The sequence below is a fragment of the Sciurus vulgaris genome (genome assembly GCF_902686455.1).
Source record: "Sciurus vulgaris genome assembly, chromosome: 4".
NCBI classification, from domain to species: domain Eukaryota; kingdom Metazoa; phylum Chordata; class Mammalia; order Rodentia; family Sciuridae; genus Sciurus; species Sciurus vulgaris.
In genome coordinates, this window is record NC_136464.1 from 160,927,242 (window position 1) to 160,940,972 (window position 13,731).

Sequence of the window (13,731 nt, forward strand, 5' to 3'; positions counted from 1 at the left end):
AATAATCCACAACCAAACCACAGCACAAAGATAATTCATTTACAAAAATGTGGAAATAAAGATCTGGGGACTCAACTTATATATATGGTGGATGTGGACAAGGAGTACAAACTCTGGAGATGTTGCCTCCACCCTGAGAGCCCAACACGTGTGGGAAAAGTGCCCCCTCACTGGCATTTCCAATTGGTTTTCTAAGGCCATAGCACAAGAAGAAACCCAAGGTTACTATGCCTACTTCGGAATAGTGGTCCTCAAGTTAAGCTTCATATTAGAGCCACCCAAGAAGCCACAGGAAATTCTGATGCCCTTGCCACAGCCCAGACCAACTACATCAGGATCCTGAGTGTGGCAACAAAGCTGACATCTGTCTTTGTTATAGCTTCCCAGGGGATTTCAGTATTTAGGCAAGGTTAAGAAAAACTGCCCTGGAGTAGAGAAATAGTTACCTGGGTCCTTTTTGTTTCTTTCCAGTGCAGCAAATCAAACCATAGCATCATACAGGCTAGGCAAGTGCCCTATCACTGGTCCATCCCCAGCCCTACTTGGATCCTTAATTTCTATTTCTTGTCACAGAAACCAACACAAAGGAGGAACCGAGAAGAAAAGAAAAGAAAGAGGGAGAGGAGGGCTCCTTGCTCCGCTTGCACAGCTCACCCCTCTCTGCTGCACACAAGGCTGGTAGCTACCTTGGACTTTGTGGTCATGGTCATCCTGCAGAATCGCGATGGCAACTGTGTGGTTATTTTCCATCTCCAGGAGAGCAGCCTCATGGCTGGCGGTGATATCTTCCACCTGAAGGGGAGTCACAATTACTCGTTACCCAGAGAGGTGGGGAGTGGATGCCAGGGATATCTTCACTGCTAGGAAAACAGAGGTTCAATACAATGAGAAGAAAAAGGCCAGTGGCCTTGCATGTCAGGTGACAGTCACCCTCAACCTGGTGCCAAGGGAGAGACAGGATTTGCTGATGATGTGGCAGTTCCGAGTCATGGGGGAGTCACTGCCACAACCTGGCTGTTGGAAGGAAGGAAGATGGCAGCTCATCCACCTCTGCAGAGCCCTGGTCTAGTTTCTGGTCTATCCCCTTTCTGTTCCCATCCCTTCCTTCTGCACCAATCACTCTTTGAGGCAATGATGGAGAAAGAAAAGAAAAGCGTCCTCCCTAAGAAATGGAGGAAACTAACATTTAGTAAGCTATGTACTGTGGGTAAATCCTCAGAGACTTTATGAATGAGTATTTTTATGCACATTTTATAGATGAGGAACCAGAGGCTTAGAAAGGTATAAAATGTTTTGCCCAGGGGCTAGTGAATGGCAGAGCTAGCAGTGGGGTCCAGGTCTGCCTGACCCCAAAGGTGAAGTTCTCTCAAACACACCACTGTGGCTTCTACCCAAGTAAGACCATCAAGTAACACTAGATCCCTCCTTCAATGCCTAGGTGAGGCCAGCAGATTTCCATGAGTTTGCAAGTTCCTAAACATGAACTCCCCTGTTACAATTTGGACCTCCAACATGGGTAACTTGGAGCCTTTCTGTGAAGAGCTGCTGATGCCCTGCAGAAGGCATATTCCAGAAGTTTATTCACAAGTTGTGTAGGCAGTCGGGACTTTAAACTTCCACATTCCTGATTCTTGTACCCCGCTAATCTGTATCCATCATCTTGCCTACCATGTTGATTGTTTTCCTTATCCTGGCTATGGTTTTGTTGAACTTCAAATATAAGACTTACTGAAGTAATTGCATAAACCAACCTCTCCATAGGACAGAAAATTTCTCCTGGACATAGTACACGATATGATGATGTTTATCTGAATTATTTGTCGGTGACCCACTGTAAAAAAAAATCCCACTGTGCATTGCAACACAGCACACATGTACATGCATGTACAACTCCACATCTGAAACCAAAATGTCACAAGATAATCTTTTATTACTTAACAATAATTTGGTCTTAAAATTTTTATTCTGTCTTACAGAATGCTAGTTAAAAGACATTAAGCTTATTTCATGACCTAGGAATGTGTGAAAACATGCCATTTGAAAAACAGAATCAGACAGTGTGCCCAGGTCCTAAAGCACCTTGGTGGACCAATTAGGAACCCATTGCTTCTCTCTGGTAATATTCAGCCACCTCTGCAAGATCCTCTGGAGATAATTCATATCTCTTCTGTGATCTAGAAGAAGGAACCCTGCCATCAACCCATGAGATAATTTTTACTTAAAAATGCTAGATTTCCATTGTGGATCATATAATTTTATGGGAAAAATGTAGTGATTTTCCTTTTAAAGTAAGTGAGATTTTTATTCTTTAAAATGGGGCAAATCAATGGACAAAAGCAACAGTGGAGCCCATAGCATTTCATGGGAAAGCTACATCTCAATGTGAAAGTGAACTTGGTGTATAATAATTCACTCTTATTTACTGGACATTCTTGATTAAACAATATTCTACTTGAGGCTCAGAGCTATGAATCCCACTCAGCAGAAAGGCTTATTACAACAGTATTTAATTGTTCAATTCCTGTTTATATGGGGTTTTAATGGAATCTTTGTCCAAAGCCTTTCAGTCTGTTGGAAAATAAATCAATGGCTAAAAAAAAAAAAAAAAAAAAAAAAAAAAAAAAAAAAGAAAGAAAAAGGAAATATCATTTCTTTCTGCTCCATTACAGATGTCAGTTAAACCCACAGTAGATTCTTCTCTCTGTAGAAAAAACGTACCCACACATTATCCGGAGATGTTACAGAGTTCAGTATAATGAAAAATCTTTCATCGGTCCTCACTATGATTCTAATTTGCAGGGCTCCTACATAAGTCAACATGAGAGATTTCAGAAAAGACGGATATGTGGAAGGACTAAGTACCAGAAGAATCCATGTGCCCTTGGAGGAGGACATGCCCCAATTGGCAATACTACATCCTGTTTGTGGCTAAAATAAATGCCCTTATGGTTTGTTTGAAGGCATGTCTTTGATTTAGTTGTAATGGAATACCCCATCCAATGTATTAAGGATGATATAAGGGCATGGTATATTCACTATTGACGCTAGGAGGCGCTTTTATGAACAAAATACTGATCTCCTAAATCTAAAAGTTAAATTAAAGGAATGACCAGTATGTTTGGAAAAAAAAAAAAAAAAAACAATGAGAGCCCATGAGCTCAAAGTTGAATGCAATAATCCTTGTTTTTCAGCAATTTTTATGCACCTTGATGGTTTTCAAGGAATGTTCCCACAATGAGGAAGAGATGCTGTCCACTCTGGGCTGTCCCCTTTCCTGCCATGGTTTTAAGCACTGTGACTTCTCCTCCTGGTACCTTTCTAGATGAGGGGCTCACTGTCATGGAGCAACCAGTAAGAATTCCCAGTGTGAGAAGACCTGAAACCTTCTGAAGGTATCTGAGCAGATTTAGATACCATGAGATGTTTATACAGTGAAAACACAGGCGAGTCAAACACGGTAAGTAAGGGAATCAGAGACACAGGCACGAAACCATTGCCAGCCTATAGCAAGCTTTTTCTGACTGAAGCATTCTTCTCTTTTTGTAAGAATGGCGGGTACACAGCCTCCATTAAACTACTGCTGGCCCATCCTCTGCTTTCCTCCACAAAGACAGAGTTCTTTTTTTTTTTTTTTTTTTTTTTTTTTTAAAGACAGAGTTCTAAACTGCACCCTGGAGGAGTCTGTCAATTTGCCCATCAAATAGCCCTAGTTGTTCAGAAAACCAGCTATTCCCTGTGAGGTGACTCCATTCCCACTGCTTCTTGCTATTCAGCGGGGCTGGTTAAAATAGAGCCAATGGTTGGAAAACCACCCTGTGCACTTATTTCATTTAGCCATTTGCAAAACTTAATTATCTGGAGCTTTAGTAATTCACTTAGAGAAGACTTACATTTCGAATAAAGAAGCACGTGCTCTATATTATCTGGACTTATATTATTAAACAAAACCAGATTAGACTCCCATTGGTCCTCTTCCCAGACGTGTCCTATACTGGATGAGACAGAGGATGCTGGCTCATGCTTACTCTCTCTGGAGCTCTGCTGATGACTTTCCTTTGTCCAATAACTGGGAGACCCTCCTTCACTTTTTTGCTGCCATGGTGTCCTGGACATCAACTCAGAGCAGGGGCTAGCCATGCTGGGGCTCCCAGTCTCACTTCATCCCTCTGCCTTTTGCTCCCTCTACAGCCCACCACCCAGGCAGGTGTCCACAGAGGCTCCATCTCCCCTGCAGGGCCTCCTCCCAGCCTAGGGAGCTCCTGTGCTGGATGCTGGGAAAGTGAGGCCCCTGGAGATCTCATTCTATTTGATTACAGAGAATGTGGTTTCCTCTGCATGGCAGCTGGGAGCCTGCTGGACAGGCAGGTTAAGGAGACATAATGCAAGATGATAGACAAGTGGTCTCTACATTCAGAGGAGTCATAGGGATGTTGTTCCTGCCATTTAGTCTAAAAGGATGATTTCATTAAGGAGGGATGTCCTGGATGAGTTGAAGCAAATTTCAACTCCAAAGGATGAACACTACTCAAGGAGAAAAAAAATCTCTGCTTATATTTAGTGCAGCAGAATTCACAGTGCATCCAGTTACAAGCTGTCCCGAGGTGAGTGCCTTGGGGCAGGTCGTGGTATAAGACACACTGCCAAAGGGTCCTGGGGGATGGGCAAAGGTCACAAGTTCCATCCTTGAATATCAGGCTCTGGGGAACAACCAAAGGCAGCCCAGGATGGAGCACTGGAAGTTGGATGAAGAAGTAACAACATTCAGAGAGAAAAGGAGAAACACGTGTTTACAGTGAAGATCTGGTTGAATGCTCCAAAATGGGAATCTGTGGCAATGTGTCTTCTGTTAATGCAAAGATTGCTATAGAATGAGATATGATTTTTTAAACACCTTTATCATCACACTGTAGAGTTCTAAGCCAGGCATGGTGGCTTGGGAGGCTGAGGCGGAAGGATCACAAGTTCGAAGCCTGCCTCGGCAACTTAGTGAGACTCTGTCTTAAAATAAGAAATAAAAAGGACTGGGGATATGGTAGAGTGCCCCTGGGTTCAATCTCCAGTACCAAAAAGTAAATAAAATAAAATCAGAATTTTATCACATTTTTAAAGTCAATTAAGAAAGCCAAGATACAAGATCCTCGCCCATCTCTGCCCAAATGGCCAGCCCTGCTAAGGAGCACTTTCTGGGCTGAGGAAGATCTGCCCTTCCCTGAACAAATGGCATGGCATAGGGGAAATGTGAGGAGCCATCAAAAACAGCCCCCAGACAGGCTCCACACAGCAAGTCCAATTCAATGGGCGTGGAAGCTCTGCAAGTCCTCCAACTGATTTCCACGTGTTTCCGGGGAAAGACCTTGGTCAGGGAGACAGGACTTGCCCCTTGAGGTATTGGATGACTCAGCAAGAAGGAGATTCAACTGGTTTTGTCATAGACACATCCTACAGTGAAGCCAGAGGTCAGCCTGCCTTGGTGAGCAAGTCCCAATCTTGATAAGCTCCAAAGACTCAGAAAATGCTACATGTCAGAACTGAGGCAGGCCCCTGGCCCTGTGCTGCTGGTCTTGGGGACACTGAGTTTTGTGGAGAGGCTAGACTAGTTAACCTGATTTTTAAGGCTTGAGAAGGACAGGGATGCCATTATTCATGGGGCCAGCATTGGCATATGTGGCTGTCCATGAGAAGGAAGACCCAAGGTGGCGAGTCCAGCCTGGAGTAACTGACTTTCCACCTCAGTTATCCACTGGGGCTCTTCTCCCATGGGACCTGTGAGCACTTAATCCATCTAAAAAGCCGAGTCTTGAACTGATGTGCATTTCCTCCTCCTCACCTCCTCACCTCTTGAAAGCTCTGCTGCAGAAGCTGAAGATCAGGGAAAGGAGCTTTTGGCAGGAGAAACAGAATCAGGGGTCTGCATCATTCATAGACTTGAATTGCTGGTCCCCCAACCATGGGGTCCCTGTTGGAACCTATGAAGCATGTGGGTGCTGTCTCCACCTTGCCACCTTCCCTTGTCCTCACAGTGGGAAGTCACCTGTCAATGCCTGAGTGCGTCATCTGTGTTCCTTGGGTACTTATCCTGCCCCTGTGAAGTAACCAAGCTCACATTTTATGAACCCTGTATCTCTTGCCATACCCTGTCATGGTGTTCTGCACACAGTGGGTACTCAAATATTCTTGGCATAGGGGAGTAAATAAATAAATGGTTTTAACTCTCATAAAGGATCAAGAAGAACAGAACCAGAGCCCCCAGAAGACTGAGAACTTTTAAAATATACATAGGTAGTGTATGTAATTCTCAAATGCAGAAGTGAAGGGCTTTTTTTTTTTCCTTTCAGTTCCTTCCAGTTTGAAGTCTCCAAAAGGTTGTTGGGAGTCAGCTTAATGAACAGGGTAGGACACACCTGCCGGCGCTTGCATGGAGAGGACCTGGCCCCAGGCTGCGTCTGCCAGTGGAAGTGTTTCACTCGGTAGTGGCCCCGGCAACCACCACCTCCTGCCTACCTCCAACTTTTGGCATCTTCTCAACAGACCCAGACCTGTGGATCAGAAGTCTTTGGTAAACACAGTTATAAACACATTCTCTGTGTGAGAGTCGAGATGTGTAGCCTAGGGGTAGAGACAGAGGACAACTTGATATTGGCACCAGGTGAGACAGCAACAGGTGCTTAGTCTACTTCCAGCAGTTGCCCTCAGACAGTCTGAACAGTAGGATGCCAAGAGTTGAGTTTCCACTTTTAGCACCAGCAGGTAACTTAAGCTGTGACCTTGTCTATGTCCTAGTCTTATGTCTAAATGCCTGAAGCTGGGAGGTACCACTGCATTTTACTGGTCTCTAGAAAAGGAGAAAGACTAACCTGAGATGCTTGCTCTATCAAATAAAATACTGTGAGGTAAGAGATTCTTTTTAGACTAATGGTACCTTCTATTACTTTAAAATGACTCCTATGCTCCTCAGCATCCACAAGTCTCTGGGGCAGCAGGGAGGTGGTGCATGGTACTGCCATCTGGGCTATTGATTGGAAGTGACCCCGGGAGACAGCTTAAAGGTTCGTGATAAGTAAAGGGCCATGAAGCACTACCCCGAGTGTCACTGAGATTTAAAGGGCACTCTTCATGAATGTCAATTTCCTTGGGTGTATGATAAGCAGAACATATAATCACCAGTTAGAAGGCGGGTATCAAGGCATCTGAGCTCAGGAACTTGAAAGAAGAGAAAAGCACAGAGCAGTTTTTGTGGAAGTAGATTTGCTGGGCTTGGGTCCCACCTGTCTCTGTCATTAGTGCTCACAGTGGTAATGGCCATAGAGTGGCACATCTTGCTCCTACTGACTTTCACATTGACAGGACCCCAAGGAATCATTCCTCATTATTCCATGGATGAATTTCCCTGTCCAGTAGGATTGCTGGGCTCAGGTTAACTCCTGGAATTCATTATTTCATTTAACAGAGGCATGTTTTGTGCCTACTTTTTACAGGCACAGTTCCAGGTGTGGAGATCTAGTACAAACCTGGTGAGAAATCTAAGTTAGTGATTGGCAGCATGGACTAGGCAGCCAGTCAGAATTCCACTGTGGCTTTCTAATGAGCAGCTCTGAATCCTGATAGCTTATTTAGATCCAGGTACCCAGTTATTTCACCTGCAAAATATGGCTAAATATGGTACCTACCAGGTAGGGTGATTGTGAGGATACAGTGAACTGCTGTATATAAAGGGTTAAAAGCCATACCTGGTGCAGAACCAGGGCTGAATACGTGTGTGCCTGTTACCATCTCTGCCCTCACAGAATAATCAGATGATAAATAAGGGACAAAAAAAAAAATTTATAATATGTTAGAATGTCATGAGCACTGAAAAAACACTACAGTAGGGGTAGAGGGACAGGAAACGTTGGCATTAAGTGGGGAGGAAGTGTAATTTTAGATAGGGAAAGACCTCACTGAGAAGATGATGTTGGAGAAAAGTCTAGAAGGAGGGGAGAGAGGGAGCCATGCAATCTCTAGAGGGAGAGCATTCCAGGCAGAGGGCAGAGCAAGTGCAAAGCCCTGAGGAAGAGCAAGGAAGGCCACCTAAGGCTGGCGGAGAGGTGAGAGGGTCAGCAGAAAGAACTGTAGTTGGAGAGTGAACTTGGTCACAAGCTCACCTACTGAAGAGGACTTCCTGCTCATGTGCTACTGGCTGCCCTTCGCCTGTGCCCTGCATTGCCCAACAGCAGAGCCTGTGCCGGGGGTGACTGACCTGCTCCTGGTGCTGGCACCGGATCCGCAGCAGCTGGCTGTGGTGCTCCTCCTGCAGGCGTGCTGTCTCCATCTCAAACTGGCCCTGCAGCCGCTCCTGCAGTTCCTGGAGCTCGGCCTGCTGCTGCCAGCCCAGCCTCCGCAGCTCCTCCTCAAACCGCCGCTCCAGGTCCTCCTTCTCCTTCTGCAGCTTCTCGCATTTGGCCGTGTTGAAGGCTGGCAGGGAACAAGCTCTTCTTAACACACTGGGGAGGAGGGACCCACCGGACTCAACCCAGGCTGTGTGCTAACATCCACCCTGAGACCGCCAAGGTTAACCCAGAAACAGAGCAGGATTCCCTGGCTTCTCCTGAAAACCACACGTAATCCTCAGAAAAGACCCTGGATACTACTTTAAAACCAGGGCCCAGGGAACTGTGGAGACTTGCCCAGAGGGTGAAGTTGCTGGGAAGGCAAAGTTGAGCTTTCTGACTTCAAAGCCTGCGAACCCACTCCTAGAGTAGCTTCTCAGGTGCTCCATGGACCATGGGCATCAAAAATGGTGGGCGATTGTTAAAAATCAGGTTCAAGATGCACTCTGGGGAAAGCAGAGCCCCTGGGCCAGGATCCCAGGACCTAACCCTTTAACAAGGGCCAAGAGTGACTGTTAGGTCCCTCAGGCTTTGAGAGCTGTGTGCAAATCCATGGGCACTAGTGATAGGATGGAGCCTCGTGCTCGGCTCTTCTCTTCTGGTGGACATGCCCAATGGGACATTCTCAGAGAAGGTGTGGGGGCTTCCTTTCAGGTAACCTGAAGTTTTACGAACAACACTTTCAGAGGAATCTGTTCTTCTCCACCAGTTTGTTCAGGAAGTCGGGGAAAGGATTAGTCACTCGTTACCCCTTGGCATGGGCATTCGGCTGTAATCACAGATCACGGCTTGCATGCAGTGGGCAAGCAGCCGGCAGGGCACAAGGCAAGGACAGCCACCATTGTTCCCAGGCTCAGGTCCTCCCCCAGGCCTGATCTGCCTCGGTGCTTGTGCCTCCCCTTTCTGTGGGCAAGAGCAGAGTGTGTGCTTTCTCAAATCTCTTCCTACCTGCAAGCCTGCTTCCAAGGGGAAAAGGATCTGGGCAACCCAGGGTCTAGGTCAAATGGAGTTGATTTTACACAGACACACACACGTGCGCGCATACACACACACACACACACGAAGGTGCACACACACAGCACGAGATTCTACAAAGATCAAACACCTTTCTTCTATAGGATGAGAACTACAGAGACATTATCACTTACTTTAAAATAAAGTGAGCAAGTATATCCATTGGTTAACTGTAACTTACACTGAGTGTGGCAGCCTGTGATCAGGAACACACATCCAGGGTCATTAGACAGCATTTGAAACACCTAATCCAAAGTCCCACCCCATAGAGACAGTTCTTTCAAAGGCTTCTTCGCCACATTCAACTCTAAAAGAGTTTAGTTAGCACGAGGGACATTAAATTATGTTTTCACCCTGGAGGAATGAGCGGTGGACTGGGTAGATATTGTACAGGCATCTCACTTTTGTATGAACAGTGTGCAAGAAGCTGTCCAGACCAGCAGCCTTACACTGTCCCCAATAGCCTTTGTGGTCAAAGGCTTCATTTAGCCTAGAGTCCCGTGTCTCACCACTTAATGGGGATTCTGATCTTCCAATGCAATTAGGGTCTACCCAGGGCAGGTGACAGGAGGTGTCTACTCCACATGCAGGTAGAAAGGGGTGTGCTGTTTACAGAGTATTTAAAAGCAAAATCCCAAGCAAATTATTAATGCTAATGATTTTAAATAATGTTGGTGAAAAAAATACTGTATCAAAAAAGTCTTTTTTTGGTTCACTGTAAACAAGCATTACAATTAGTATTGAGATTTTCAAAATCAATTTTTTTATTGGAATTAAAACCCTAGGACCGGGGACATAGCTCACTGGTAGAACGCTCACCTAGTATGCATGAGGCCCTGGGATCCATCCCCAACATCAGAAAAAATAAAGAAACTAGTAAAAGTAAAAACAAAAGCCACAAACAGCAAGTTTGGAAATAGTTTACAAGGATATTATAAAAATGATGTCATCATGTATAAGATTGAAAAAGATTATTCTGATGTACAAGAAAGAAACTGGGACTGTTGGTGGGCATATAGGTGATACAGCTGCTTCAGAGAGCAAAGCTGTCTTTCACAATTTAAATGACAGGGATGAGAGAATTGATGGGTGACAGATGAGAATACAGGCTTCTTTCTGAAGTGACAAAAACATTCTAAAATAAATTTTAGTGATAGTTCTCCCACTTGAGAATATACTGAAGGTCATTGAATTGTGTATTTTAAATGGGTAAATTGTATGTAAGCACCATATCTCAGTACAATTTTTACCAAAAAAGTCAGGCACAATAGCACATACCTGTAATCCCAGCTACACAGGAGGCTGAGGCAAGAGGATTGCAAGTTCAAGTCCAGCCTCAGCAAGTTTGATTAACTATAACAATGTATAATTAATAATATCCTAATTATTGTTCACATGCTTTATGAGTAAAAATATCTTAAAAATTCCTAAAATAATTAAGGTGAACGTTGGATTTTGGAAGGTCATGGTATCCAGTGGTTAGACTTTCCCGTTTTGCTTGTGTTTTATTCGTTTAGTGGCAAGATGATTCATGGACCTGCCACTCTGTTGGGAACTCACAGATATCAGTTTTCCTTCTATCACTGTCCCTGAACTGCACTGTTGTCTTAAATAAATCATGAACAGTGCAGGCCTCGGTTTTGCTGTCTATAAAGTGGCAAAGTAATCTCTTATTGCACAGAGTTCCGAATCCTCAAATTCCCACTTGGTATTATACATTTCAAGAGAGGTGAAACTTACATTCTTCTAATGACCCTATATTGAAGGCTACTGGGTAATAAAAGCAGCTGAGGCACCAAGGGAAAAGGAGCCAATAATGGAGTCCCCAAAGAAATAAATATCCTTTTGCTCCTGGTAAACCTTCAAAAATGTATGCCCAAGACGGAGATTAATATAGGCTAATTTGAAAGCATTGAAAACATCTGGAATCTTACTTTCATTCTTTCTCTATTTCTATCCCTGAGAAACACTGGTATATTATAGTTAAGAGGCTAACGCTACCATATAAATCCCTAGAACCCAAGTATCTGAGAATAGAAATTTTTCAAATAATAGGACTATGACTGACTGAGAGAATATAACATTTTTAACTTAAAAGCATGACTTTGAAATGCAAAAAGCAAAATTAGAATCCATTCTACAGGTTTCTTTTTCCCTGGGGATTGTACTCCAGGGGTGCTTAACCACTGAGAAACATCCCCAGTCCTTTATAAATTTTTTTCATTTTAAGATAGGATCTTGCTATAGTTGCTAGGGCCTCACTAAGTTACTGAGGTTGGCTTTGAACTGGCAATTCTTCTGACTCAGCCTCACCCTCAACTCACTGAGATTACAGGTACGTGCCAATATGCTTGATTGTTCCACAGTTTTAAATAATTGAACTTTGTTGATAATGAGCAATGCACATAACACTGTGTGTGTGTGTGTGTGTGTGTGTGTGTGTGTGTGTGTGTGTTTGCAGTAAAGATATTTCAAACATTATTAAAGCTGTATTTGAAGCTGGGTGCAGTAGTGCTTGCCTGAAATCCCAGCAATTTAGAAGGCTGAGGCAGGAGGATCACAAGTTCAAGGGCAGCCTCAGTAACTTAGTGAGGCCCTAAGCAACTTAGTGAGAACTTTTCTCAAAATAAGAAATAAAAAAAGGGCTGCAGATGTGGTTCAGTGGTTAAGCACCCCTATGTTCAATCCTCAGTATCCCAAAAAGAAAAGCTGTGTTTGGAACATCCTTAGACATAGTAATATGAAGAGAACAATCTTACATTATCTATCTATCTATCTATCTATCTATCTATCTATCTATCTATCTATCTATCTATCTACCTATGATATATAATATAAAGAGACTTATGAATGTAAAACATTAAGTGGCAGTGTGGTCCTTGAGTCAACAGCAGAGCAGACCTGCTCTTGGAGCCATTTGTAAGACAAGCTTAACTTCAACCATAGTTCTTTAGTCAAGTGAGTAGGATAATACTCAGTGAGTAAGAGCAATTTGCTTTAAACACCTTTCTCAAGTGTCTCTTGAGTAATTATAACCTCTGATTGGTTTTCCAAAGAGATAGTAATGATAGGTGAGTACAGCAGTAGACTTAAGCTGAAAAGAACCATCTGGCTCTATAGCTCAGGTTAAAGGCATAAAGAATAATATTATACTGCCTGTCATGTCCTAATGAATGCTTTATATATAATGATCATAAAATAAATTATGAAAAATGACAAAATGATACTGTGCATATGAGTAGTATATATAATGCTCTTACTCTATATGTACAGTATATGTTATATTCACACACATAGTAGATATGGTATGTATATGTACATATTATATACATGTAGTACATATACACACAGTACATGTGATATATGTTACTATTAATACTATCATTACATATTGGTGGAAGGCAATGTACCTCAATTAGAAAGACTGTTTCTTCATAAGATGGGGAGTCATTGAAAAGACAAAATAACTGTTAAGAAAAAACTAACTTAAAAATGATGCATAAAGGTTGGGGGTTTAGTTTAGTGATAGAATGCTTGCCTAGCATGCATGAGGCCTTGGTTTCCATTCCTGGCACTTCAAAATAAATAGCTGAATAAATAAACAGACAAAAATGACATGCAATTTAGATACATAGAGAAAATGGAATTTTTAATCGCATAATCACTTTATAGTTTTGCAGTAGTGTATCTGTTAGGAATTCTCCATGACTTCATGTTGACCATTTCTATGGCTACCTTATATTAGCATGTTGATGTAACATAACTTTATACCCCCTTATTGTTAGGCATTTGGTTTGTTTCCGAGATTCTCTATTGTAGCTAATGTGAAAGCATGCTCACCCATGTGTCAATTTGCCTTTTTCATCAGGGTAAATTTCACTTTAAATCCCATGGGATTTAAGAGTATTAAGAGTGTGAGCATCCTGATGCAGTGAAGTTGTTTTCGCTTTTCTTTTTTGGTGGCAATGAGCCTGTAGCAAATCTGTGACCCCCAGGAGAGGTGGAGGATCTGAAAACGCCATCTGGTGGCCAATGTCCTTTCTCCAAACTTGTTAGATCACAGTTGACGAGATTGAAACATGGCGACCTGGGATCCTGAACCCACTGCCTTGAACCACCCAACTCTCTCTTAATTGCTTTTGATGAAAATGTTAAGAGGAAAGGAATGGCTGAAAATTGAGAATGCAAAGTTCATGGGCTGAGTGGACCTGAGAGGGAAGAGCCAGAGGGAGTCACTCGGCGTCTTGTCATCCTTGCAGATCCACGCAGCATCTCCAGGGCCAGGTGACTGAATGAGAGCTGGCACTGTGACAGTAATAGCATATGCACAGAGTGCTTCCTGGGTGCAAAC

General features: G+C 43.3%; 1 protein-coding gene across 5 annotated transcripts in view; it reads right to left on the reverse strand.

The window, feature by feature from the left end:
- MTUS2 (microtubule associated scaffold protein 2) overlaps window positions 1–13,731 on the reverse strand; it is a 599,410-nt gene that overhangs the window by 11,656 nt on the left and 574,023 nt on the right. For all 5 annotated transcript variants that reach the window (XR_013763613.1, XM_079138562.1, XM_079138560.1 and 2 more), the window contains 2 exons: window positions 8,237–8,451; window positions 687–792 (listed from right to left, as the gene is read on the reverse strand). Coding sequence is in view for 4 of the 5 variants with exons in the window: in XM_079138562.1 (XP_078994688.1) it covers window positions 687–792; window positions 8,237–8,451 (321 nt within the window). In the remaining variant the exon portion in view is untranslated. The remainder of the gene's footprint in view (window positions 1–686; window positions 793–8,236; window positions 8,452–13,731) is intronic.